Source organism: Crocodylus siamensis, chromosome 1, assembly GCF_052110815.1.
Source record: "Crocodylus siamensis isolate JL-2025a chromosome 1, ASM5211081v1, whole genome shotgun sequence".
Classification (NCBI taxonomy): Eukaryota; Metazoa; Chordata; order Crocodylia; family Crocodylidae; genus Crocodylus; species Crocodylus siamensis.
In genome coordinates this window covers 225,220,230-225,247,069 of record NC_143395.1, presented here as the reverse complement: position 1 = coordinate 225,247,069, position 26,840 = coordinate 225,220,230, and the positions used below count along the sequence as shown (strand labels likewise).

The following is a 26,840-nucleotide window of genomic DNA, read 5'->3' as shown; positions in this document are numbered from 1 at the left end:
TGCTGCCTGGAGGCAGTAAAGTTGTGCTAGTAAAGATGGGCTGGATTTGGCCCATCTTTAAATCATCAAAACATTTTTCTTTCCATCTTCCTGATTCTCTTTTCATAAGCTGTTTTTGTAGAAAAGAGATGACTAGGTAAGAGGTGGATTATGTTGTTCTGGCAACTAACATTGAGGGCAGGTTTTTAGTTTCTCTTAAAAGGTGCCTGACATATAAAGCCCTTTCAAAATGAGTGAGAAGGTCTCTATTTACTTTACTGGCTTTTGGATCAGTCCTTTATACTTTGGTTATCTCACAGCTCTCTGAAAGCATCCCTACAGTGTTCTGTACATAGAACTGCATGTGACTTCCCTTTTTGGTTTGTAAAGACCCAGCACTTAAAATGCTGTCACCCTCAGGCTGACTGTTATCTTTTAGGAATTATTTTGACAGTGTTCACTAAAACGCATAAAAACACAAGTAGGCATTTATTTGTGTGTGTGCGCGCGAGAGAGGAAAAAATAATTTAGAAATATATTTAGAATTATATTGGCATCAAAGTATCAGAGCATGTAGTTTCTTCCACAAGCAGAAGATAGTAAAAGCTTTTAATACTATCAAACCCAAAGGAGCAGAGTACATGCATGCCCAAGGGTCCTGCCCCCCCCCTTTGGGGAGAGGGTTGTTATCTGAATTGCATAACACTTTCCACATGTCTGTCATCTTGCCCCAGCAAAAATAAAAGTTGGTGTCTATGATCAAAACCATAAGCTGGCTTCCTTGCTTAAGCAAATCCACAGGTAGTTTGTGTGTTGTCTGTACGCACACAGATGAAAATATATGACTTTTTAGGGTCAGCAGCAGTTTCATCTTTACCTTTCCAAGAAAAAGTGATTATCAGTCATTTTTTTTTCTAGTGCCACAAACTATCTTAACTCAAACTACTGTGTCTTTATCCCATTCTGATCTGAAAACCTTCCAGGAACGTAACAAACTGTAACTGCAAGTAATGTATTCTCTCTGATCCTCTCTTAGGATTGTGTGTATAGTGACATGGTTTGTTTTAAGTAGGAGGTTGTTTTAAATAAATGTTTGTGCTGCTGTCTGCTTATACTAGTCAAGGCAGGTCACATCCATCTTTTAGGAGAAAAGTATTCCATCCATCTTTTAGCAGAAGGCTGATTAGGCTCTGTAGTTAGACTCATTTGAGGAAACTCCATCAGTGGCACAGATGGGTTTTGCCCATAGGGTAGCAAGTTTCTTTATGCCAAAGGAGCAGTTTTTGACTGTCATCTTCATCCCAGAACTTTAAGTCAGTGTTTTATGTACCTTGGGCCTGGGCTACTTTGAAAATAAAGATTGGGACCTTGAACTTGGCGCTGTAGTCCTATGGGTAGCCAGTGCAAACAGCAGAGGCCTTGTTTGATGTTCACTAACAGGAAAGTTGGTATAACTTTATGTCCTTGAATATTTCCATATATTTGGGGCAGTTGGGTGTGAAATACATGGAGTTATTTTATAGAGCTAGTATTGAAACGTGTATTGTTGTAACAAAGATTTGGACAGAGCAAATAATTTGCAGTCTATCATGCAAAGCCTAAGTGCTGGCAGTGGGGCAGAGTTAAAAGGGAAGAGAAATACTAGTGCTGAGTGACAAAAAAGATTTATAACCTTAAAATGAAAATAGAATGGGCTGTGTTCCTCTTGCATCCAGCCTTTTTCCTTGCAGCTTCATATGTATTTTTAACAGACACAAGACGGAGAAAATCGTTTAAAACATAGCTATGCAAATAGGCATGCAAACAGCTGCTGCTGCTTGATTTGCTTATTTTTTTGGGTGGCCTTGGAGAAATAAAAACCAGAAACAGAAGAGGGAGCTGTCCATGAAAACACAGAACTGGAAATAAGGAATAGTTTGATTTGTTTACTAAGCCAGGAGAGAGCATCATTAAAAATTAAGTAAAACTTGTTGCCATGTTGTTAGTTACATGTGGTGACCGCCTGTCCCAAATCCCTGCCAGCAGGCAGCAGTCCATTTAGTCACAGCATGTCCCCCATTAAACTAACACTTCTCTGAAAGTTAGGGAACCTCATTAATGGCGCTCTGCTGGGAAGCGGTAAAGAGTAGATCCACTATTTGGTCAGTAATTAGCACCTACTAGTTTCCATTCTTCTTTGTTTCAAGCTGAAAAAAAATATTTAGGTCCAGTGACTGTGGCGCTAAAGGAACCAGTTAATAAACATAAGATTTTTGCTTTCATTTACATATGTGTTGCTACTTGCCGTTTCACTGTCTCTCCTTCCTTTTTCTTTTAATTGAACTTGCTGCGTTGGAGTACTGGAATTGCAAAAAAGCGATAGCTTACTGCCAGAATAGACAGCCTGATTAGCTGAATTGAGGTTCTTTGTGGTAGCAGTCTCCTGCTTCCTGGTCAACACAGCTCACCTCGTTGGATCATTAGCTATAAGTGGGACACATGAAGTCTGAGAAAGTAGTGTCTACATAGTTCATTCCTTCTTTTTTGGCTTTTCTTTTCTTGAAAGATATGAAATGAAATTTCAAACTTTGACAGCAGTTGTCTAGAGTGGAAGATGTAGATTGAAGATTATCATTGCAACTTTTAAAATCCATTCAGAATGCATAGTATACAGGCCCAATCCGATCATGCAGCCCAAGTACTAACCAAATGAATTCCATTAAAACTGCCAGGTCTTCTGCATGCAAAATGCTAGTAGAAGATGTCAGCCCATTGAAGTCTTTGTCCATGGAGAATTTTGTCTTGGACATCTCTGAAATTTTACTTTTGCAGCTCAGTAATGCTGCTCTGGTATTTCTTACACGTAGCCTAGAAATTGCCACAAACACCTAAGAAATTATTTTTTAATAATTTTATCAAGATGTCGATGACCACAAATGTAAAAGCATACTTCTGTTGCTTCTTGCTTAGTGGAACTGTCTTTAATGCCAGTATTAACAGACTGCTTTGAGGTTATGAAATCAAGAAAAGGAATGTAGAAGGAGTCAAAAAAACGGGTTTGATTCTGAAGGTGACGATTGTGCCTAGTTATATAACTACATTTGAAAAAAGGTGTAACTAAATGTTCAAAGTTTTCCTTTTGAAAGCTGAAATTAAGTATGCATCAGTGTGTAAGACGATGAATATGTGGTCAGCGTTTTCAGAAACGGAACAAAAATGAGACTCAACAGGAAAGGGCTGAAACAAATGTCAGAATATTTCCATTGGTATAATTTCTCTGTCTTGTCTTATCTGTTTGTGTGTTGGATACTATGGGTGTGTGAAATTGCGCCAGCTGTTTTGTTTTGACACCTTTCAAGCTCAAAACAGCAAAATTGAAACAAAATGAAGGACTTTGAAACAGCCTCGAAACAAAATGAAGGGCAGTCGAAACATTTTGAAAGTTTTGAAACATTTTGAAGCTCAAGCTGGGCTTGCCTGCAGGGCAACGGAAAGTAAGGAGAGGGAGGGGAAATGGGGGAGGGACTGGTCTGACACTGACTGTGTAGCTGGCCAGTGACTGTGATCCTTCCCTGAGGTCCCTTCCAATCCCAGTGCTCTGGAGGAGGTATGGAAAAACTGCATAAAAGGCAGCATTGTTTGAATGGGCCCGATCACAGGGCACTCTCCCTCACAGGGCACTGGTGTGACCAGTCAGGCCATCAGTGGGCTCACCTTCAAGTCAAGGTGAGCCCACATGGCAACAAAGATCATGGGGGCCATGAACTGTGTAGTGCTGGGGTAGCTCGTTGGGCAGAGTAAGCTCATCCACGGGCTCACGGTCACTGACAATGGGGCCAATATGGCCAACTTTGGCATCTGCTGTGTGGCCCTCAAGTCTCACCTCATTGTCAGGGACACCTTAGAGGGGGACAGGGCTGCTCGTGATGACACCAGCACCACCAGTAAACTCATTTCCAAATGCAGGAAGGTGGCAGGCTACTTGCACCAGAGCATCAAGGGGGGCAAGATGCTGTGGGATAAACGGAGCTGATCATCCCGCAATACAAAATCGCGCAGGATGTGGTGGACTGGGCTGAGGCTGTAGTGGGGGAGGAGACCTCATTGGGGCACACTGTGTACGTGTTAAGGTGCCCCAATGGTGCTGAGGCATCTACATGACACAGTGTGTCACCCATGTCACAAGTTTTGCTTGTCAGCAGCCTGAGATGCAGTTTCCCAGCACCTGTCTCCTTGAAACCTGGTAAGTTTCGTGGCCTCAGCAGGGGCTATTATTCCTGCAGTTTTTATCCTGCTGCACCTTCACACACATGACATGAGTTTTGCTTGTCAGCAGCTTGAGGTGCAGTTTCCCAGAAACCTCTGCACTTATCTCCTTGAAACTTGGCAGGCTTTGTGGCCTCAGCAAGGGCTACCATCCCTCCAAGTTTCATCTGAATCAGGCAAGAAATGACAAAGTTCTAGGCAGTCTTGTGCTTCCTCATTATAGCCTATGGGCTAAACATTGAAACAGCGTTGAAACAAATTTCAATGGAACGGCAGTTTCTAAACAAAACGGAACTCGAAACACTGTCCCATCGAAACAGAACGGTGCTGTTTTGCACAGCCCTGTTAGATATGTGTAAAGTATCACCCTGCACGTGTCTGTACTGTCAAGACATCTTGAACATCAGCCTTGACAAGAATGTGTTCTGGTGATTGTTTATACAGCATGTGTGGCTCATTTTAAACAGAGCTATTTATACTTCTGTCCTATTTTGTTGGAATATTACTTCTTTCTCTTCTGTGGGTGCATCTACATGAGACGCTACATCACTGTCCTTTTAGGCTACAAACTTGTTGGTATTGCACAGTAGGGTCAGAGATAATCTGTGCACCACCGGGTCTGCAGAGTAACAACTGTGCAGTCGGGGGCATATATAGATGTGCCGGATACGTATTATCCTTTATCTTGCATATGCCTGACAGCTTCTTGTGATTTTTAACAAGCTTGTGAATTTCATTTAAATGTCTCTGTCTTCACGTTTAATGCTGCTTCAAAAATTATCTTGTCTCCATTATCTTGTCTTTTAAAGACCACCCATCTCTAACAAACTGGAACATATATCAAATGTACTCCTGACATACTTCATAAATTTCAGATACTCCAGAGATTTTTTTTCTATGCATGTACCCTAACTTCCCTCCCCCCCCCCCCTTTTTTTGTTAGCCTGAGATCATAAAACTGAGGCATCAGACCTGCAGAATATCTTGCTTTTGTATTTAACACTGCACAGCATGAGTAGTCCCATTGCTTTCAGTAGGGTACCTCCATGTCTAAAGTTCACCATGTGCATAAAATGCTTCAGGGTCATCACGACCCAACTCTCAACCATCTTTTGAAAAACTTAGTGTAAGGAAGACTTGCCAGACCTGTGTTTTTCTTTCCTGCAATGTGGTACATTTGGTATTTTTCCCCTCCACAGTCATGTGTAAAGAATTTACCATTTTTCCCCACATTGGGTTTCAAAAGCAGTTCATCACCAAGCACTAATTTGGCAACTTTGTTTTTTCTTCAGTTTCTGTGATATATTATGGTAAGCCAGACTCCATAGTGCATTGCTTTTGTTCTTAACACCCATGTAGAATAAATACTGGAGATGTAGTTAAGTCTTGCATTATTAGTCACTGGCACCATCTGTATGAATCTCCATCTTAATTTTCTTTAGCAATTTGAAAGAAACGTAGTATGGAGTATATCTAAGCTTTCATAATACAGTATCTAACGATGTTTACTTTGTGAGCAATTTTCCATTGAAAACAAATAACTAACACAGTATTGATTGATATATCAAGAGAAAGAGGTAAACAAGACTGTTGTCAAGAATTTAAAGATTGAACTTAAATTAATTCCTTTAATGTTTCATTAATCAATAAGTAATTAATGCTAGCGTAATATATAGTATCAATTATTTATCCATGTGTTCAGTTATGTTTTAATTGGTTCTTGTACTAGTGTTGTACTTAGCCAGGATCTTGAACAAGAGAAATGAAGGAAATGCTGTATTCATATGGGTTAGAGTTAGTTTTTAGAGTTTTTCTTACTGTATTTTCTTGCATGTAATGGGTTTTTTTTTTTAGTGTATTTATTTATAAACATATTGGTGCTTATGACACCAGGGATTCTTAAGAAACATGTGATTAATGGTATAGAACTGTAGTATAGGAAATGCCTATTTAAAAAGAAATAAATGTTAAAGATGCAAAAGATGCAATAGTTTGGCTTTTAACTCAAGGGAAAAGTCTGAAGTAATTTAATAAAGAACAGTAACCTTTCTAATATGCTGCTGATATTGACCTATGGCATCCTTTGTCCTTCCTGTTTCTAATAGATGTCTGCTGGGGGCTAGGGAGATGCAACAAATTAAGACTGTTCTGAAATGTTTAGTGCAAAAGTTGTATGAAATAAACTAGAGAGAGAGGTTTCAGAAAAACTAAGCCTGTTTGCAGTAGTGATCCAGATTAGCTTGAAAATGCCCATTGTGATTTGGTTCAGCATTTATGTTGATAGGAAGGAGGTGAGTGTTGTGATAGTAAATAATATAGCTTAGCAGGCATCTTGAGGGTTTGGTTTGTTTTTTCACACCCTGCTGTTTCCTTAAAGGAAAGGTCCAAAGCTGGTCTTATAGGGCATTTATACATGTGTTCTGGGAGGGGTGCTTTAATTAGGGTGACTCCAGGAGCTGCTGTAATTAAAGCTCCTGGAACATTATGTGTATTAGCTTCCCTGCACTGAAAAAGGCAGCGGGTACCCTTTAGTTAAAGCTTGTTGAATAGACTTTAAAGCACCCCTGCTTGCCATTTTTCAGTGCAGAGACGCTGATGCCCATGACGCTGGAATCTGCGGTAGCACAGTAATTACCATGCTGTAATTGCAGCATTTTGGAGATGCCTTGCTGCATGTATATAGGCATCCATAATAGCCTTAACTTTGTTCTGCTGAGGTTAATGGTCAAAACTCCCATATACCTAAGTGTCGCAGGCCTTATGAGAGAGCCACTCCAACTTTGAGGAGAGAGAGTGCATCTTACTTCTTATCAGGCATGTCTATATAATATCTAGGCTTTGATTTATTTGATATCACATATCTAAATTTGTTCTTCCCTTGTTATATGGAGCCTCCTTACTGAAAAACTCTTAATAGATGAGTTATTGCATCATAGGTAAAGGTAAAATTTTTCACAATTAAGGTGGGGAGGGGGGCCTCATTAACATAACTGAATTCCAGGAAGCAGAATATATACTGCTACCCCTTCATTAATACAGTGCAATACAGTAAAGATTGGGTTAATTTGTTTTAAAGAACATCTGGGTGTTCAATGTCTGGCTTGTGCGGGGAAAATATAATGTGTGATTTGTGAGCTAGGCAGAGTCATAAATGAAGATTGTCATTGAAAAGTGGCTAAGATTTGGGTTGTGATTTCACTTGCCTTTTTATAGCATGTAGCTTTGGGATATTCTCAGGTATAATACTTACAAAACATGCTGTGGGATCACTAAAATCCTGTGAAGATTTGTCTTAATCTCTGTTAAAACTTCACGGAACAAAAAGCTGCCAGTTAAATATAATGTCTTGAAATAGTAATGAGATTTTTAGTAATGCCTTCCAAAAGAAGATCACAGAGCACGTCTTAAATATTTATAATCAAATCTTCACAAAGATACCAAAGGAAGATAAGGGAAAATTGATAATACCTGTTTTACAGTTGAATAATCTGAGCAATAGAAAAAGCAACAAACTTATCCAAGTGAGACCACAGTGACACCTTCCACGCTACAATTAAGCTACCTGTATACTCCAGCCTGGGAGCACAGGCACACGATTCCACATATCACACACAGTGATTTTTGAGCCAGAAGTCCCTTTCCCATCATTCCATCCTGTCAGTAAATGTATCTAGTTGAATATGAAAGCAATCCTATTCTTTACCTTCAGCACTTTGCTTGGAAGGCTATTCCAAATTGTCACTCCTTTCATAATTAGATATCTTTTTCCAGTTTCCAATCTAAATTTGCCCATAGCCAGTTAGTGGCCATTTGAACTTGCATCAGTATTGTCCTTCAGGCTGAAAATCTAATTCCCCACAGTTCACTCCATGAATGTACTTGTAAAGGGTGATTGTGTCCCCTATTAAACTCTGCTTTACTACACTAAAATAATGTTTAAGTTAGCATTAAATAAAAGAAGCAGTATGGCCAAACAAAACAGCAAACTGTTCATAAATCACCAAGCATCCTTAAGTGAGTGAGTCTTTGTATGCTGAAGGAGAGAACATTTACTGTTTGTAGTTTTAAAACTGATGAAGCAACTTTCTCCAGAGTTGAATTGTTTTCCACCTTCAGTGAAGTTTATTTAAAAACCTAATTTTAAACTACTTCTAGCAGTTGTCTATGATAGCAAGTTCAACAATGAAGTTTTGAACATGTGGGACGAGCGGCTTTCATCTTAATGCTGCCTCCCATAACTCCAGAATGAGAGAGTGGATATTGCCTAAACTCTTACCAGAAGAAAAATCACCTTTTAATCAAACAGAAAATGTTGTTAGTGCCAAAATGTTCCCAGTCATAGCTCCTTGTTTCCCAGGGCCTTGACATGAATGTAAATCAGAGCAGCCAGTAAGTAAGAAGTGGATTTTGGTCCCCTTTGGCACATGGTCCAATTGAGAATTGGAGTAGCAGTTTAAAGCTCCACCATGCCAAAATGTCATTTAAAAAGGGGTTAGTGTTTGGGCTGCAACTCAGGCAGTACACAATTAACCCAATCTTTACTGTATTGCAGATTAATGAAGGGGTAGCAGTGTATATTCTGCTTTCTGGAATTCATGGCGGGGAAAGCACCGTTTGGTCTGAATAATGATGGCTGTTGTTGATGACTGACTGCTGAGTTGGTCCATATTATTTGGCTTATCAGTTGCTGTCCTAATACCTGGATATATCTGTCTCTGTAGTATCAGGCATTATAGGTTGCTTAGACTTAAAACTTCATAAAATGGCAACTCCTTACCAAAAAGCAAAATCTTAAAACACGTCATTTGTTTGCCCTTTTAAATGATGATTATATCTTTTCTAATAGTGGAATGGTTTTCCCATTGAAATCTTTGGCAAAATGCTGATTTCATTGGTACTCTAATTGTTTATTTTGTAAGTGAGAGAGGCCTGGTAGACTTCCAAAATCTTTTTTTGTTTATTATCCAGTTGCTGTCTTTGTGTTAATCCTGATAGTAAATGGAATTATTTTTTGACTACACAATGTGCACTCGGGACAAACATTGCTAGCTCTATTCTTGAGTCCCCAGAGTTAGTCCCCAGTAGGCTCTTTCAAGGTATGTGAGTTGCACCTGGATATCAGAGATGGGATTCTAACCTGTGATGGTTTATATATTTTTGAATAGAAGATAGATATAAGATGCTGCTAAATGTGAAATGCCAATCTGTAAAACTAGCATCGCAGTATTATTGGTATTCTGTGTGTGTACGCAATTCCTTCGGTATGAATTTTTTTTTCTGTGTATGCATCTTCCTGCAGACAAGCATTTTGGAAACTTTAGCTTAATTGCTGCCTGTTGTTTTGCTTCAAATTCATATGCTATAACTCACCCCTTTGGTGCTGGGAGTCATATTTCCCTGGTGCACTTGTTAATGGCATTGGGGAAATCCTATCTCATGGTGTCATAGGATTAAACATCAACACTGCTTAATATAAGTGTATGATTAATGGATGAGTGGCTGAAGCAATATTCTGGTGCTAAAAAAGAGGGATTTCGTGGCTTGTTCTGTAATAAAATGTTGGACTACTGCAGTGGATGTAGGTGTGAGAGAAGCTTGGACCCTCTTGCTTAGCTGGGGAAACATGAGTGCCTTATACTGTAGGTTGGGTGAGAGCATGTTCAAAAGCTAGTTTGGGCCAGTGTTATCACGCCATATTCTTAGTCTTGGATGTCAGTATTCTATCTGAGAGCTAGGAGGAAACGTTAAGACAAAAAAGATATGCCCACAGTGAGCACCCAGTGTTGAATTAAAAACAATATATTCAACCCTTATCTGTAGCTTTTTTGTTTGGTTTTTTTGGAGGGGGGTGTTCATTTGAACAGCCATTTGAAAGATGATCACTTATGTTTAGTAGTTCTTCGTGAACTAGGTAATATGACTTTTGTGACTATTTTTACATGGCAGGTCACAGTAATGAAAGGCAGTAATAGGAATAAGGAGCATTCAGCAGAAGGAGAGGGGACTGGGAAACGACCAAAGAGAAAGTGTCTTCAGTGGCATCCACTACTTGCAAAGAAAATTCTTGACTTTTCTGAAGAGGAGGAGGAGGAAGAGGAAGAAGAAGATATCGATAAGGTAGACTCAGCCCTTCCAAAAGTGGAGACAGCTTGGTTGCTCCAGCTGTGTTGAGACGTACTTCAGTAAAGATCTTCATATGGATTATTGAATTAGGAGCATAGCTTGATAAAGTGGTTTTCTTTCTTTAAAATACATCACTAGAAATATAACATGTTTGAAGATATGTATATTTTGGGTTAACGCTTGCTTTATTTTTTTTAATTAAGATGAGAGGAACCCAAGAAAACTGGAGAAGATTTATAGTATGATAAGGAAGCTGATTCTGGATTATTTAAATATCTATGCTAAAATTGCTAGCAGTATACCAAAGGGTTTCCTTAAGGTAGCTCAACAGAATTAAAATAATTTCAACTTCAGTTGTTCATTGTTGCACCTGCAAATGAAAGGATCTGGCATCCCTGAAACTGACAGTGTTTTAATAGTCAGATTCAGCTATTAGTTATGCTTTTGTACTCCATAAGAAGTCAACATTCATTAAGAAGAGTGTAATAGAAAAAGATGACCTTGTTAATAGTGGGTCAGATTCTTCCCTTGTTTATATTTTTGTAGCTCCTGTTTGACTGTGAGTATAGCCAGCGAGAAGAAATATTCTGCACTCAAAGATATATGAGAAACAGTGCTTTGTTGTGTTCTAGCTTTGTTCAAATCTTTTTATACAGCTCATTTTCACACTTAATCTGAAACAAACTTTCTGGCAGTCTTTCAGTTACATGTGGTATGTTTTATAGCCTTGATTTCTCATGGTGCTTTTTCAAGAGTTTTATAGGCTCAGTGTTATCTATAGTTTTGCGCAGTGGCAGTATCGTAGCCAATGAGGTTAATCCAAGGCACAATTATTGCTAGTTGAAAATCTTCTTCAGGGGGTGGGTTTGAGTGAGATGCTAGGCTACCTTTCTGAGCTCTGTCAGCAATCTTTTTTGCTACACTTGTCCACAAAAATATATCTCTCTTCTGGGTTTATGTGGGCGGGATTTCAGAGGCCCTTCCTGGGCTTGCAACCATTTTCTTTTGGCACCATTCAAAGACTTTGGCTTTCCTCTTCCTCAAGAACCAGAGCCTGTGGAGTCCCACAAGTTTTATACCTTGTTGATCTCCAGCTGTAATGGCAGTAGATAGCTAACATTCACGTTTCTGTCACCTAAATCAGAGGTTCCAACTACCGAGCCACAAAGGGTTAGCTACCAGCCCCTGCTTGGACCCTCATCCATCCGCCTGGCCGAGCAGCTTCTGCTGCTGGCAGTGATACGGGGTTAAAACTGGGGGGGGGAAGCCCCAGGAGGGAGGCAGCCAGCTCCATGCGCCCTAAGCTCCTGTGCCGGTCCGCAGGTTAGGACCAGAGTCAGGGAGAAGGGAACGAGACTAGGAACAAACAAAGACTAGACACAAACGCTTCTAAGTTGGAGTGATGCTGAAATAGGGAGAAATCACTGGAGAACAGACTCGGGCTATGGTGCCTTCACTTGAAAGATGGTGTACAATATTCTGCCAGCTTGTAGCTGGCCTTCTGTGACATGGGTCTTGCTACTGGGACATGCTTGTCCACAAGTTCAGGATTGTATTACGCCCATGTTTTTCAGCAGGGGTTCACTCTTGAAAAGGTTCAGGCAGATTTTTAGTTACTGGACTGCATGATACAGCAGCATACCTCTTCAGTGAAAAGAGTTCTTGGAACTACAATGATGCTTCTTCACATTTGCTGCCTGTTCACTTCTAGATGCAGTGCACATTGTTTGTTAGAAACTATATAGCACAAGCCTTGTTTAAAAAAAAATGTGTCCTTTCTTCTTTGCCCTACTGAGACAGTAGGTTTTTCTGGCTTTTAAGTCCTGGAGTTAAGCTCCAAGTGGCAGGGAACAGCTCTCATCTCGGGAACCTGCTAGTCTGAGCCCCAGTCCGGCAAGAGAGGTTAAAAAATGTTGGTTTTATCGTGTTACTTACAGAAATCCACACCAGGGCAAGCAGGTTTATTATAGAATCTACTATATTTTTTATTCTGAAATGGATGGGTGTGTAGGGGTGTGCATGTGCATGAGAGAGAGCAGCTTGCACTATTATAATCATTAACATTTAGCAATTTCTTACTGACACTGGTCTATAATATTTCTTTTTTTGGTTCCAACAGGTCCAACTTCTTGGTGGTGATGGTCTGGAGCATGATGCTGATGAAACAGAAGACGATGAATCATCAGAGCAACGAGCTCGCAGGCCAATGAATGCATTTCTCTTGTTTTGCAAACGCCATCGCTCCCTTGTGCGACAGGAACACCCCCGTCTGGACAATCGTGGTGCTACCAAGATATTAGCAGATTGGTGGGCTGTTCTAGACCCAAAGGAGAAGCAGAAATACACTGACATGGCCAAGGAGGTATGTGGTTTTTGATTGATGTATGAAGAACAGCATGACCTGCTATGCCTCTACTACCTCGTATAGTCCTAGAGTTGTAATGTATGAACGCGTTCCTTACCAATCTACACAAAGCACATCTACACAAGACATTTACTGTAGAGTTACCTAATAAGTTCTGCGGTAAATACCCCTCTGTGTCTGCATGTGTGGCCATAGTAAGGTAATAAACTCCACCTCAGGCTAGTACTTGTAAATACAAGTACTGTCCCATGGCAGAGTGTTTTAGTGTGCAGCAACACGGGTATAGATGCTAAAGGGGCTGGCTGGGGCATGCTGGCTAGCCCCATGCTGGAGCACCCCCTCGTGCCCCAGCCAGCCTCTGAAGCATGGTGAATTAAGTCAGAACAATGCCAAGCTTACAGGCTGTGATCCTCTCGGCCCCCTGCCAGCCTGGGCTGCTCTGTCCCAGCTCAACATGCTGTGGTCCCAGATGCACGTGTAAATACTGCACCTGGGAGCAATAAACTCCGATGCAATATGCACCAGAGGTTTTCTTGCTTCAAATTAATTGCACATGTAGAAAGTGTCTACAGTGTATCAGAAATTCTCTGAGCTGCCATTTTCTAAACTGAAGGTCTTGACAGTGACTTGCATATGAAAACGGTCAAAAGAGTGTTTTTGTGCTTCAAGTGCTCGTTATTTTGGACACCAGTGCAAGGGAAGCAATATGTATCCAAAATATCCAGTTCTTGGTAGTCTTCTGAGTGCTTTGGACCTGCTTGTACTACAGCATTATCATGGTGCTGGCCTTAAAAGGCGTGACAATACATTGGAGCATGTCCATTAGATAAGTAATCTGTTCCCTGAACTTACCTTGAACTTTGTACTTATCAGTGGTAAAGCTTGATATATAGGACACCTTGAAAAGTTTGACTAACTTTGAGGTTCTTTTCCTTTACTAATAATGTCATGTTCTTCAGGTTTTTAAGTTGTCTGTTGTGAAATAGGTCACATGGCAAACTTTAGGGTGACAGTACCTTCACTCGGAGGCTCAAATCTGGGTATCGTATGAGAGAGGAAAAAGACCTTCATTTCAGGGAACATCTCTGCTTAATCTGCCAATTTAAATGACTCCCCAGAGGATTAATATGCAGAGTAAATTGGTCCCAAAAGATCCCCAGTGCTGTTGATGGGGTGGGTTTCACTATATCCAATTATAGGATGAATGTAGCCCGAAACAGCAGAAAATAATAATTAGTTGTTAAACTTGGATTGTTTGAGGCACAAAGTTAGATGCAAACAAATCAAGTGCTGGGACATTAGGAGGGAAGAGCATTTGTAGACTACATTGAACAAGATATAAGTGGAGCCTGAGTTGTAGTGTTCCTTAGAACAATTAAGGGGACAATTATCCATAACTTGCATAGTACTTGGGATCATTTGCTACTGTTGCCAATTGTACATGAATATTGGGTACCCAAGGAGTGCTTCATTAAGTTGTAGAGCTCTCTGGAAAGATGCACTTACTTATTTCTTGAGTCTCTCTCTTGGGCCATGTTCAGAAATAGTAGGGAAAAGTGAAGCACTATACATGGCTTGTACAGACTTTACAAATACTTTATAACTTCACGTGTAAACAATTTCAGAGAGACTAATATAGCTTATATCAGGGAACTGGTGAAAGTACAAGTAACTGGAAATTTTGAGAAATGGAAAGAAAAAAAATAATGGGAACAAAAATGTTTTGGTGACTGTGATTTATTTTTTTTAATTGCTTCCTGTTGCTGAAAGAAACTTTTTCATTTTAAAGGAGAAATAATTGCAGCACCCCCTTGTGAAGTGACAGATCTGAAACTATTAATCATAGTATTGTATAAATTACAGTTCCTGTAGTGATTTTTTTTTTTATTCATTTTCCTTAGCATCAGATATTGTATTTTACTAATGTAGAAAAACAATAAACCAATCTGAATTCAAATCATTAAAATTAGCTCCAAGATTGTGTATAAGATAAAGTGTATACTTTTTATTCTTTAAACAGTTGTACAATGCAGCAGTAATTAGTAGCTAGAACATATAAACTAATGTTTTAGACCCTTTTCCTAGACAGGCTCAAACTGCAGAAAAAACAACCAAAACCCCATTGCAATGCATTACTTGATATCATTTTGTGCTTGATTTTGCTGTTAGTCTTGTCTTGGGGGGGATAACACCATAACTCAGTTGTATTGTAGTGCTTGTAAAAAACAGTTTTGTGTAAACTTTTTTGATAATTGTTTAGCCCAGAATTGTCAAACTTATCTGGCCTGGTAAGCCAAGTGAGTGGCACAGGGCTGGTCCACAGACTGGATCAGGCCCACAGACCCCCTCCACCTCCCCTTCCCCCAGCATACCTAATCTTGTGGCTGCTCTAGCTGACCTGGGACCCGTGCTGCGGATCCTGGAGTGGGCGCCACGTGCAGTGTAGTCCAGCAGACTGGCAGCTGCCCTGTATGCATTGTCCACCCTGCTGGGCTGTGCCTCACAGTGCCTACCTCAGCCTACCCCAGCACCTAAAGGAGTGAATAGCACATGGCACCAGCTGCAGTGCAGGTCCCAGATTGGTCAGTATGACACTTTGAGGCACATGTTCCATAGCTGACCACCGCATGTGGTGCGATCCAGCCAGGATGGTCACCATGTTACAGCGTTGCTACTGCTTCAGCCAGACTGTGCCGCGAACAGTGCAGTTCAGGTTCCAGATTGGCTGGAATAGCCACTGGATCAGGTATGCTGGGGGAGAGAATCCATGCGCCAGGTGCAGCCCGTGGATCAGTCCTGCACTGTGGGCATTTGCTGTGCCCCAGCTGGGTCTTATGAGACACAGGAGCAGTACAGGGGGGCCGGATAGTAGGGCTCTGAGGGCCATATCTGGCCTTTAGGCTGTTTGTTTAAAACCCCTGGCTTAGCAGTCACGGACTGTGTTTTAAAAGAAAATGATGGCTTGAAATTTTCCATAGAAAGCCTTCTGCTCTAGTACTATTGTTGTGAAGTCTCAGGAATTTATTTTTTAACTGTAAACAGCCAAAGTTTACAGAAATAGGCACCTAGTTAAATGGTCTGATTCATATGTACTGAGCACTCAACAATTTTCAGTCTTAGACCATTTATTTAAGTACCTAAATTTCGATTTAGAAATGTTAACTACAGGCACCAACATAAGATATTCAAATGTCTTTAAACACCTGAATAGGTAAGAAGTTGCTAAATGAGTTTATCAAAAGCAAGTGAGGCATTGAATCCTGTTGATATTTGGGGGAAGTTAGGTGTTTAATTCACTTCGACATCTTTGAAAACCCCACTAGGTGCATACCTGCCTCCTCAGATATCTACCTATTATTGAAAAGCTGGCCCCAGTTTTTAAAAATACTGGAATTTTTGCTATATTAATATGCATTCTATGTTCATAGGCAAGTCAGTGGGAATTCTGCTGTTGTCTTCATTAGGGGTAGATCTGATTGATACACTACAGATGCTGTGAGATTCATGAGTGTTCAAGGCAAAAGTTTCATAGGCTACTGACTGTTTTTGGTAGAACCAGCAATGCTCATTGTCATTCATAGATTTCACAGACATTAGGGCTGGAAGGGACCTCAGAAGATCATCGAGTCCAGTGCCCTGCCCCAGTATTTACAGCCTCACTGAGAACATGGCTTTCTAGCTATTTAGAATGAAAACTGTTTTATTTACTTGTATTTTTATTCATTTGTTCCTGGTTAAAAGGAATTCTCTGTTCCCTGCCCACCCCCAACCCTTCCTCTCTTCCCGCTTCCGAATCCTTTGGTTCTGTATATTCAAATCACTTTATAGGCCTTGATTCTCATGCGTTACGAGGGGGCAGGAATCTGTTTTTAAATATTTCTCTGTATCCTTAAGACCCTGGCCATCTGAGTTGTTTCCTTTGGTGAGCAGTATGAGATCCCTGGTACATGCATTTAGTTGAAGGTGTGATATGATCCAATCCCCAATCCGAACAGTTGGGTCTCCTGCTGTGCCAAATGTGTATGGCAGGGGGAGCGATTCGGAGATCAGATCCTAATCTCGCTCTTTCTATTTACGAGTACTGAGAGAACCCAGGCTCCCCCTACACTGGCAAATTGGAAGAGGAGTGCCAGATTGGGGCCAACAATCAGCTGATTATTGTCTCCCGATCTGTACTGCACCAGGGTCTCAAACTAGCCCCTGTGCAGTGTGGGGCAGACAATCAACTGATTGTTGGCTCTGGCCATATGTTACATTTTTAACGCACTATAGAAATCAGCCATAGAAATGGTCTGCATTAGTCGTGGAACATTTTCATGGCTCATTTCCTATTTATTGACACTTTAAGTTAGATTCATGTGTAGAACCTTTCCCATCTATGCTGTGATTAACACGTTAATTGTGGCGTAAATGTAACATGTAGGGGGAGCCTGATAAATCCATGCCCTTGCCACGCATTGACAGAACTCTAACTGCACAAGCTGTTCTCAGCCTTTTCATTGTCAAAGTCAACTGGGCTCTCACCTTGTTTTGCTGTTTGGTTGGGAGTAGTATCAAAATGGAAAAAAACAAATATTTGCCTTCACTAATGGAGATGCCCTGTATGAAACAGTGTGAACCATCCCCTTTACAGGGCGTATCAGTTTTCAATCTTTGTCATATTTCTGGTTGTTCTTGGGAAATCCTAAACTCCTGAATTCACATGACTCTGACAATCTTAAAAAATAAACCAGCCATGTTTCTAGCCCTCAGGTTGTCGAAATAAAGTTGGAAAACATGAACTGTAAAAATTTAGATGTCAAATGACCTTTTATTTTATTAGTTAGTTAAATCTCATAGTTTCATTCACAGCTTGTTGAGGATCTGGACAGACCTGGCGCTGATGCATTGATGATTTTGGTGCTGGTAATATGTGACTGCAAACGAGCAGTGGAGACCCATTGATGCAAGGCATTCACTACTTCCTTCAGCTAGTACTGGCCATTGAAACAAAGATATACCGCATGATATGAATTGTCATGCCCATTACAGCTCCGCCAAGGGCTACTGCTTTAAACTTGTATTGTTAAGGACTTTATTAAGGTTGTATCAGGGTAGATTGAGATGCAGCTGGATTCCTCTGACATTTTGGATACTTATCAACTAAGGTTTTAGACTGTGATGGGAAGACTCCATTCAATTCCTTGGTCAATATCTTTTTACAGCTAGATAAAGGTTTAGTGTCTTTGTTAATTATATTGGGTCTAATTAGCTCTGTATACCGACCTGTCACAAGATTATGTTGTCCTGGCTCTGTACTTGTAGGAGTAGGATATTGGTGTTCTAGATGATTTAGGTCCTGGCTCAGAGAACATAGCCTTATTCAGAACCACATTAACATGTAAGTAAGACTCACTGAAGTCAACAGGATTTACATGCTTACTTAAACTTCGGCACATGTAATTACCTTGGTGAATTTGAGCCTCGATTCCTTGACTTCATGAGATCTCAGATTGCTGCGTTTGGTATTTACTCATTAAGCCTCTAATGCCATAGTGCTGAATGTGGGTTATCCTAACCCAATCAAATCCCAACATGGCAGTGGCATCTTATAAAGCCTTATATATATGCTACTCTTAGACAATTGCCATGCAGTGCTTTAATGTGTCTGGAATACAGAGCATTTCATGTTCTGAACTCCCAAGCAGTGCTCTGCATAATGCCATTGCAGTTCATGCTGATAGGTACTGTGTCCTGGTACCTGAGCACACTGGTATATGTGTGGACTCTAAACTAGGAAGTCTTAAGAAACTATTCAGTTGGTTGATTGAAGGAAACAGTAGGCCCTGGCATCTCCTTTAGCTTTTACCTAGAGATGTGCTTGGTATTTGTTTGGAGTACCTCCCTATAAACCATCATGCAAATACCATATTTTTCACATACAGCACACACCTTTCCCCCAAAAAATCAGATGTGTGTAGGTTTAAGTGAGGAAGCTGATTTTTCTGACTGGGATAGAAGCACCCTGCTTTGATTCTTATTCCACAGTGCAACAGGTCTGACCTTTCTATTCAGGTTGCTGAGGGAGTCAATTGACTTAATGGTTCATTTTCCTTCGTCCTGAAGGTGTGAACAATTGTCTCTCCTTTTTAATGGTCTTGATGTCCCACTAATCAAGCTAACCTTCTGTTTCACAGCTCTGGAGACTCTTTACCTTTTTTCAAAATCATACATCCACCCATAGAGACCAGGCTTCAGCAACAACTAGGGTTTCAGCTTTAGGTAAATATGAAAGAGGGCAAGTCGGTTGAAGGTTAGGTCCTGCCTCTGCTCTATACGGCCATAACTCTGTAAAAAATCTTCATCATCTCTTCCTTTCAAAAACAAGTTGTGTTATATTCTAGGATGTGTTATACCACATTTCATTGCATATGTGTCTTCATTTTAGGCCTTGACTTGCTAACTTTTAAAATAAATGTTGTCCTCAGTAGTTTTTTGATACCTTTGGCCCACAAAACAAAAACTGTTGTGCCTGATCACTCCTTTAGAGCTGTCAAACATCTATCTTTCAATCTGTCCTTCACATATTTTTAAGCTTGAAAACTTGGATTTTGAAAGAATACAAGGAAGTTACGTACTTGATCTTAATCAACTCTCTCCTGCCCCTTTGAAAGCCCTAATCAGAGGTAATTTATTGGCTTTACCACGGAAAATTCCAGTAAACATAGTGCTGTACTTTTACCTGCTCTGAAAACAGCTTTTACCTGCTCTTGCAAGCTTAGCTGTACTTTGTCACAAGTAGCATTTGTTATGATTTGATAGACAACCTGTTAGATTGCCATATTAGCCTGTAAAACTATTTTTGAAGCAATAAAGCTGATTGGAGGGCCATGTTACTCATTGCTAGAGACTCTAGACTTTTAGTTCCCTGAGCAGAAAATCTGATGCATGCGTGGGCTGCTTGTTCTAACAATGGAAAGCAAAGCTGTTTCTTTGTGTATTTTCTTCTCTTCACAATGATGCTATTTATGACGCATGTTCACTAGTACATTGAACTGTTCAGGCTGAATTGAAAAAAGTAGGAGGTGCCACTGTCTTTAAATTTTGTATCTAATACGTACATTCCATTCAAGACGCACAGAAAGAATATGTGGGTCAACTGTACTTGCACTTTTTTTTATAGGCTTTCCTATAAATACAAAACTTCACACACAAGAATCACTTAGTATTCCTGCTTTCTGAAGTGAATCATCCATGTCCTTGCTACAGTCTGGAGGTGGAAACTGACAGTTGATAGAGTAAGGCAGAAATTAAAGTTATGGAGACACATATGCAATGATGATACTGCCAGAGGCATACAGTTTTGCAATTCAGATGAATACAGCTTTCTCAAAACATTGCAATAGCTGTATAAGAGACAAAGGCTTTCAAAATGCTGTTTCCTGGATTCGTCAGTAGACAAAGGACACTCTCCATGTTTTTTTCACATGTTGTGTAAAAGGTAATTGCACTGAGGGTGTGTGAATAGATGTGAGCACATTTTAACTCCTTATTCTGCCCCAAAGGAAGTAAGTACCCAAAGGAATTCAGGAAGATGGTGGGTTAGTCTTCATGCCCATTCAGAAATGGGCAAGAAGGGTATGTTTAACACTGAAAAATGCAAGGTTCTCCAACTTGGGAGGAAAAACTCATTAAGCATCCTTATAGGCTCGGCAGTGCTATGCTGGCTAGCGCTACGGATGGAAAGGACTTGTGGTCAGTCACGACCCCCAAGATGAACATGAGCCTTCAATGTGATGCAGTGGGTAGTAAAGTGAGCAAAACACTGGCTTGCATCCATAGATACTTCTTAAGTAAATCCTGGGACATCTTTCTCCCATTGTAGTCGGCCGTGGTGAGGCTGCAGCTGGAGCACTGCGTCCAGTTTTGAGCTCCACGATTCAAAAAGGATGTGGAGAAGCTTGAGAGTCCAGAGAAGAGCCCTGTGCATGATCAGAGGTCAGGAAAACAGACCTTATGACAACAGGCTGAGAACTATGGGGCTCTTTAGCCTGGAAAAGCGCAGGCTCGGGGGTGATCTGATGGCTACCAGTTTATCAGAGGTGTTCACTAGGATCTGGGGAAACAATTGTTCAGCAAAGCGCCCCAAGGGATGACAAGGTTGAATGGTTATAAACTACTGCAAGACCTGTTTCAGGCTGGACATAAGGAAGAATTTCTTTATCGTCTGAGCACCCAAGGTCTGGAATAGCCTGCCATCGGAGGTGGTTCAAGCACCCACACTGAGTGCCTTCAAGAGAAATTTGGATCCTATGATCCCAGCTGACATTCTGCCCCTTGGGCGGGGCCTGGACTTGAAGATCTTCTGAGGTCCCTTCCACCCCTAATGTCTATGAAATCTATGAAATGGGTCTCTGTTAATACCTTAGAAGTTCTCAGATCTCCTTGGCTAGGAATAGTAATATTTGGTAGCCTCACATAGAGGCTAAGCGTTCCAAACCCATAGCAGTTGTGCTGATAAATACTTTGCAAAGTGAACCACAAAGGAACAGGATTTATGTTGAGGTAAGAGAGAGGCCTCAGGCTTACTTACAGTCCTGTAACTGTGACACAACAAGCATCTGAACAACTGCTCACAAAGGGCAACTGGGAGAAAGACATCTCTCCTTTCTGTACTCTGAGATGTATGGCAGCACGTCCTGGACCACCACCAGCAATAATCCAGAGATTAACTGCTTGCCTTTTGCCACATGACAACTGGCATGACTGAGATTCTTCACTTAAAGATTCCTGTATCAAAAGAGTAAATGCTCATTTTTGTATATTACCCTAAAGAACTTGTCAACATTGGCAATCCTTTGATTTGATGATGATCTCTGCCCCAGCTCACTGATGAGTCTTGAAGTGACTTAAGATCCAATCCTTGAGCCACAGATCTGTCTGCAGAAATTTCCCACAGGGTAAGCTGCAGGCTGGGATGGTTCTCCTTTTCCTTCCTTCACTCTCCTTTCTGCTTCGAGGGCAAGATGCTTTACCTCAAAACAGACTGCCACTTGATTGAGGTTGCAGTGTCATTGGGGTTAGTTGGCAGCCAGCTCCTCTTAATTCTTAATCTCAGCATCTGTTTTCTTGTGGTTTTTCTGCAATGTGTCCTTTGTAGCTTTTTTTTCTAGCACAGTGAGATCTCAACTGTTACCAGGCTGGAGCACTTGTTTTGGGAGTTGAAAGTCGGGCATCCGCACACAATGTCCAGCTCAGTGAATTTAGTGCTTGAGGATCACTGACTCAATGCTGGTAACACTGGCTTCAGCAAGGATGCTGATGTCTGTGTGGTGATCTTCCCATTTGATGTGGAGGATTTTAGAGAGGCATCATTGGTGATACCTTTCCAGGCTGTTGAGATGACAATGATAGTTCTCCCACACTTCACATCTGTAGAAGAGAGCAGGGATGATGACTATGTTGTAGGCCTGGATCGTGGTGTTTTTCTGGAGATAGTGATGAATAAAGAGATACCAAAGAAATTTCCTAAAGGAAGCACTTGCACAACAGATCCTGACCTCATTCTCCTCATCAGTGTTCAATCACTGAGAGAGGTGGCTATGGAGGTAGCAGAAGTGCCACACTACCTCTAGGATCTCTCCCTCAATGGTTATTTGGGGAGGGGGTCACATTTGTGCCCTGAAACAGACTGATAGAGCACTTCAGTCTTCTCAATGTTGAGAGAGAAGCCCAAGATTTAGTAGGCTTCTCCAAAGAGATCCAGTGCAGTCTGGAGGTTTTCCTTGGTGTACACAAGGATGATACAACATATTCGAGGTCAAGGATGGTACTTTTGTTTTTGGGTGAAAACATCTCAGGTTGAAAAGCCCTCCATCTGTTTGGTATTCAGCATCAATTCCAGAAAGAAGGTAGTCCTTAATCAGAACCAAGATGAGGGTAAAAAAAATGGAGAACAGAGCTGAGGTAATGAGATCCTTGTTACACCCCTAATTTTGATAACAAGTAGATCTGTCTCCAGTCTGCTGCAAAGAACAGGTGCAGTCATCAAGGTCCTGAGAAGCCTCAGGACCTGGATGTACTTTTCAGGACATCCAAATCTGGCCAGTACTTTCCATAAGGATGTACAAGTGATGAAATCAACAGCCTTAGTAAGGTCAATGAAGGCCATATACAGGTCCTATGTTGGTTCTGATGGACAACAAAGATCATGTCAATTGCCCCACGGACTAGTCTGAAACCAGTGGGATTCCAGCAGGACCTCCTCAGCAAGAGGGAGAAGACTGTTCAGTAGAATGTGGGAGAGGATGAGGATCCCTGCTGTGGAAAGGAGAGCTGTACCTCAGTAGTTCCCACATACAGACTTATCACCTTGGTGATAGTCGTCATGATGTTGCCATTCCTCAGATCGACAGGGGTCTCCTTGTTGCTCCAAATTTGGGGTATAAATTTATGGAGTTTCAGAGCCAGTTCTTCACTGTCAGCCTTGTAGGTTTTAGCAGGTAAGCCATCTGATCCAGTAGCCTTCAGGTTGTTCTTGGCTTCCTTAATGGCACACCAGACCTCAAAGACGGGAGGGTTGGCAAGGGATCCCCTTTCAGAGTGTCAGGGGATGGACTCGGTGGTATCTGTCACAGTTAAGCCAAAGTTCAAGAGTGCCTCAAAGTGCTCTTTCCATCTAGCTTGGATAGATTTGTTGTCTTTGAGGCTCACTGAGCCATCCTGGGATCGCAGGAAAGTAGAACTGTACAGAACTGTTTTCACATCTGTTTTCAGCTGTAAATGGCTTTCATTGCCTGGAAAAAGCTACATATGTCATGTTTGTCAGCATAGAGCTGGAACTCCTTTGCTTTATCTTGCCACCACTGATGTTTTTTTTGATTTCCCGGATCCTTCTTTGAGCTTATGTATAGCACATAACTATTATTGTACTTCGGCAAAAGGGTACTTCCCATAGAAAAGATGCTCACTTGCATGCCCTAAGAATGCACCCTTGTTTATCTCTCTTGATCCCAAAATTCTCTTAAGCAGCAGCAATGTTATAATACTGTAACTTTTTACCCTAAAAGGGAGCAGTTATAGGTATGGAAAATTATTCATCATTAACTGTCTTCTCTCCCCCCCACCTTCTCTTTAATCTGGTATTTCATAGTTGTAAATAAAAACTCCTGACTTGTGGCACACAGAACATACCTAGCTAATTCTCACCTCTTTTTACATAAGTACTGGTTCAAAAAGGTAGTTTTTTGTCATCAGTTCCATTATCTTTTATCTCAGCTCCCATTTGGTCAGCATTATGTCCATCTTCTCCTGCCATCTGCTTATTTTTCACCACTTCCAATGACATCTTTGAACCAGGATATTCAGTCACTGAAGAATGGATTACAAAGCAAACTGATAGATCATAGTTCCTGTATAATATGACCTCAACATTTTTTCAGAGAAGTTTGTTTTCTTATTGTATATCTTATATTAAATATGCCATAACCTCATTTCCTATTTGCTGATGAAAGTTCCTTAAGACAGTTGAAGTGTATGAGTAGGAATATCGTGCAGGAGAAAACCAGGATCCCTGGTCATGACTACAAGCATTGCTTTGGCTTTTTCCTTACTGACGAGACAAATCCTGTAATTTTAAATGTGCTGATATCTAGCTATATATCTATATAAGCACAGGCATTTATTTTATTGACCAAATAATTTTAAAATATAATCATCAGATATCCTAGATGCAGCTCTGTACCAAACTGCATTTGAGTCAGATTTTCCATTAGTCTCTGTAGAGTGGCTAAGTTGGTTCTGCTGTCAAATGTCAAGAATGGACCCAGTTTACTGTAACATGTATTCTGTGTGCTCAAGGCCACAGAAAGTTTTAAACAGCCACAATGTATTCTGATGCTACAGATTGTCAGACAGAGTTGTAAATTCTGGATGTGAGCATGAGGTAAATTATCTGATGAAGTTCCACTGAAAATGAGATGGTATCAGTAACCATTTATTTTCCCAGAAATATAACTGGCCTTGAAAAAGAAGATAAACTCAAAAGCCAAGCTGTCCAAAGAAAAGTCAATGCATAGCAAGGAGATGTGTAATTCTGCCACATTTATCTATAAATGTATGGTTATTAACAGCAGGAAAGCAAACCAAGATTGCATCTGTAAATGCGTTTAATCTAAATGGCTGTCCCATTATATCTAATGAGTGGGAGATCTTCATGAGGCTCCTTGAGGGTACTGGAAAACTCTTTCTGTGGGTGAGGCTGCAAGATCAAGGCTAAAATATGCTGGCAATAGTAAACCCTGATGAGGATTGAAACGGCCACTTTGAAATCCAGCTTTTCCTATTGTAAAGTTTGTCCTGTCAAACTGAATTTCAAGTATGTGATCAGTGCTTTTGCTAGATTAAGGCAAAGCTAGGATCAAAAAGGCTACGCACTGAATGCAGCCATCTTAAAAAGAAGGTATTCTCCCATTGTCTCATAAATATCAAATAGCCGCAGGAGATAAGACTGTGTTTTGTTTGTTTACTTGCTTGTTTCCCTCTTTACTGATACGTGTTTCCCTTCTCTTCTAGTACAAGGATGCATTTATGAAGGCAAACCCTGGCTACAAGTGGTGTCCCGCAACAAATAAGCCTGTGAAAACCCAGTCATCCACTGTTACAAACAGGAAGAAACTGTGGGCTTTCCCATCAGACTCTGTGAAAGATTTACCAAGCCCCAAAAAAGTGGCAAAGACTGAAGATATGCCTCAGCTTAATTTTGGAATAGCGGGTAAGCTTGGATACCCCACTAGTGTTATCACAGTCACCACTGATGATGTTACCTTGATAGACAGAATACCTCTTCGTTCCAACTTCTGTCATGATTCAGTCCTCTGTCTTGTCTCAAATCAGGAAAGTTGGACATAGCTCTTAAGCATATGTTTAAAATCTGTATATTATTTTGAATGAGGATAAATTGAAGCACTTAAAAGTGCTATCCAAAATCCTGGCCTCTAAGAACTTCTGAAATATAATAACTTGTCATGGATTCCAATGTTACGGTTTATACCCCTTTTTAATTAAAGTTAGATCTTTCCACTCTTCAGAAAATGAGAGGAAAAAACGCATGCCGTTCTTTCTTTCAAATTCATAGAGCACTGTGCTATGTTTAGCAGTTGACTGCCAACAGGAGTAATGTGCTGGTAACTACTAAAGAAAAGTTGTTGAGGTGTTAATGAACAATGTTCCTGTGGATGAAAGCATTTGATGAAGCACGCTGTCTCTGACATTAAAGATCCAATAGAAGAAAATTGATTTTAAAACTAATAAAATTAAATCTGTTCTCTTTTCTTAACCTAGAAAAGTCATGTTTGAGTAAGTATGGTAAATCAGACTTACACCAGCACTAAGATGAGGTTTTTCCCCTTATTTGCATATAGGGAAATGTCATTAAATACATTGTCTATCATTAAACTGCTGCTGAAAGCACCATGTGATCAGTAATAGAAACCAACAAAGAAGATGATTTAAATGCAGCCAACACTGGGCATGACCATTAAAACACATGGCTCAAGTTGGACAAACATATTAATAGGAATCTTTTTTTTAAGAGACTTTTTTGTGTTCCAATCCAAACCAGCCAAATCAATTCCAAATCTGTGAGTTAGTCAAGAACCATTAGTGGCCATACTACTGGCAACATCCTCCACCCCACCTGGGGCTTCAGATGCTTCCAAATCCTTTGGCAGGCATCCTACATGCAGGTCCGAAGCCCAGCGGCTTGGGGTTCAGATGCCACCAAGTTTCACCTGCCCTCAGAACCAGTGAACCACGAGTCTTTTGGCTTTGGACTAGTATCGTGCATAGTTCATACTATACGTAAGTAGGTGCCAAAAGTGCTACTTAAAACTGTGTTTATACCTGTGCTAAAACTTGCAGCAGGTTCAAAAAGAGTGAAATGCATCAATTCTGGATTAACTTAAGTGATGTGCCTGTATGCAAAACACACCTGGAGTATTTATTTCAAAGTCAACGTTTTCAGATTTGCCCTTCACTTCCATATGCTCAGGGAGAGCAGGGCATGACAGTAAGGATGGTAGGGAAGAGGCTGCAGGGGGAGGAAGCTGGGGGGCAGAGGACAAGGGGGCAACCTGACCTGCCAGATTTA

General features: G+C 40.7%; 1 protein-coding gene and 1 non-coding gene across 12 annotated transcripts in view; both read left to right on the top strand.

Annotated features, from left to right (window-relative positions):
* Window positions 1–26,840, top strand: part of BBX (BBX high mobility group box domain containing) — a 198,007-nt gene that overhangs the window by 99,985 nt on the left and 71,182 nt on the right. For 9 of the 11 annotated variants that reach the window (XM_090058208.1, XM_090058178.1, XM_090058199.1 and 6 more), the window contains 3 exons: window positions 10,171–10,341; window positions 12,467–12,709; window positions 25,265–25,463. In XM_090058208.1, the coding sequence (XP_089914334.1) occupies window positions 10,180–10,341; window positions 12,467–12,709; window positions 25,265–25,463 (604 nt within the window). In that variant the 5' untranslated portion in view covers window positions 10,171–10,179. The remainder of the gene's footprint in view (window positions 1–10,170; window positions 10,342–12,466; window positions 12,710–25,264; window positions 25,464–26,840) is intronic. The other 2 variants (XM_090058224.1, XM_090058232.1) reach the window with 1 other exon arrangement.
* On the top strand, window positions 11,127–11,264 carry LOC149874222 (U4 spliceosomal RNA). The gene has a single exon (XR_016440078.1). It is a non-coding gene; the product is annotated as a U4 spliceosomal RNA (small nuclear RNA).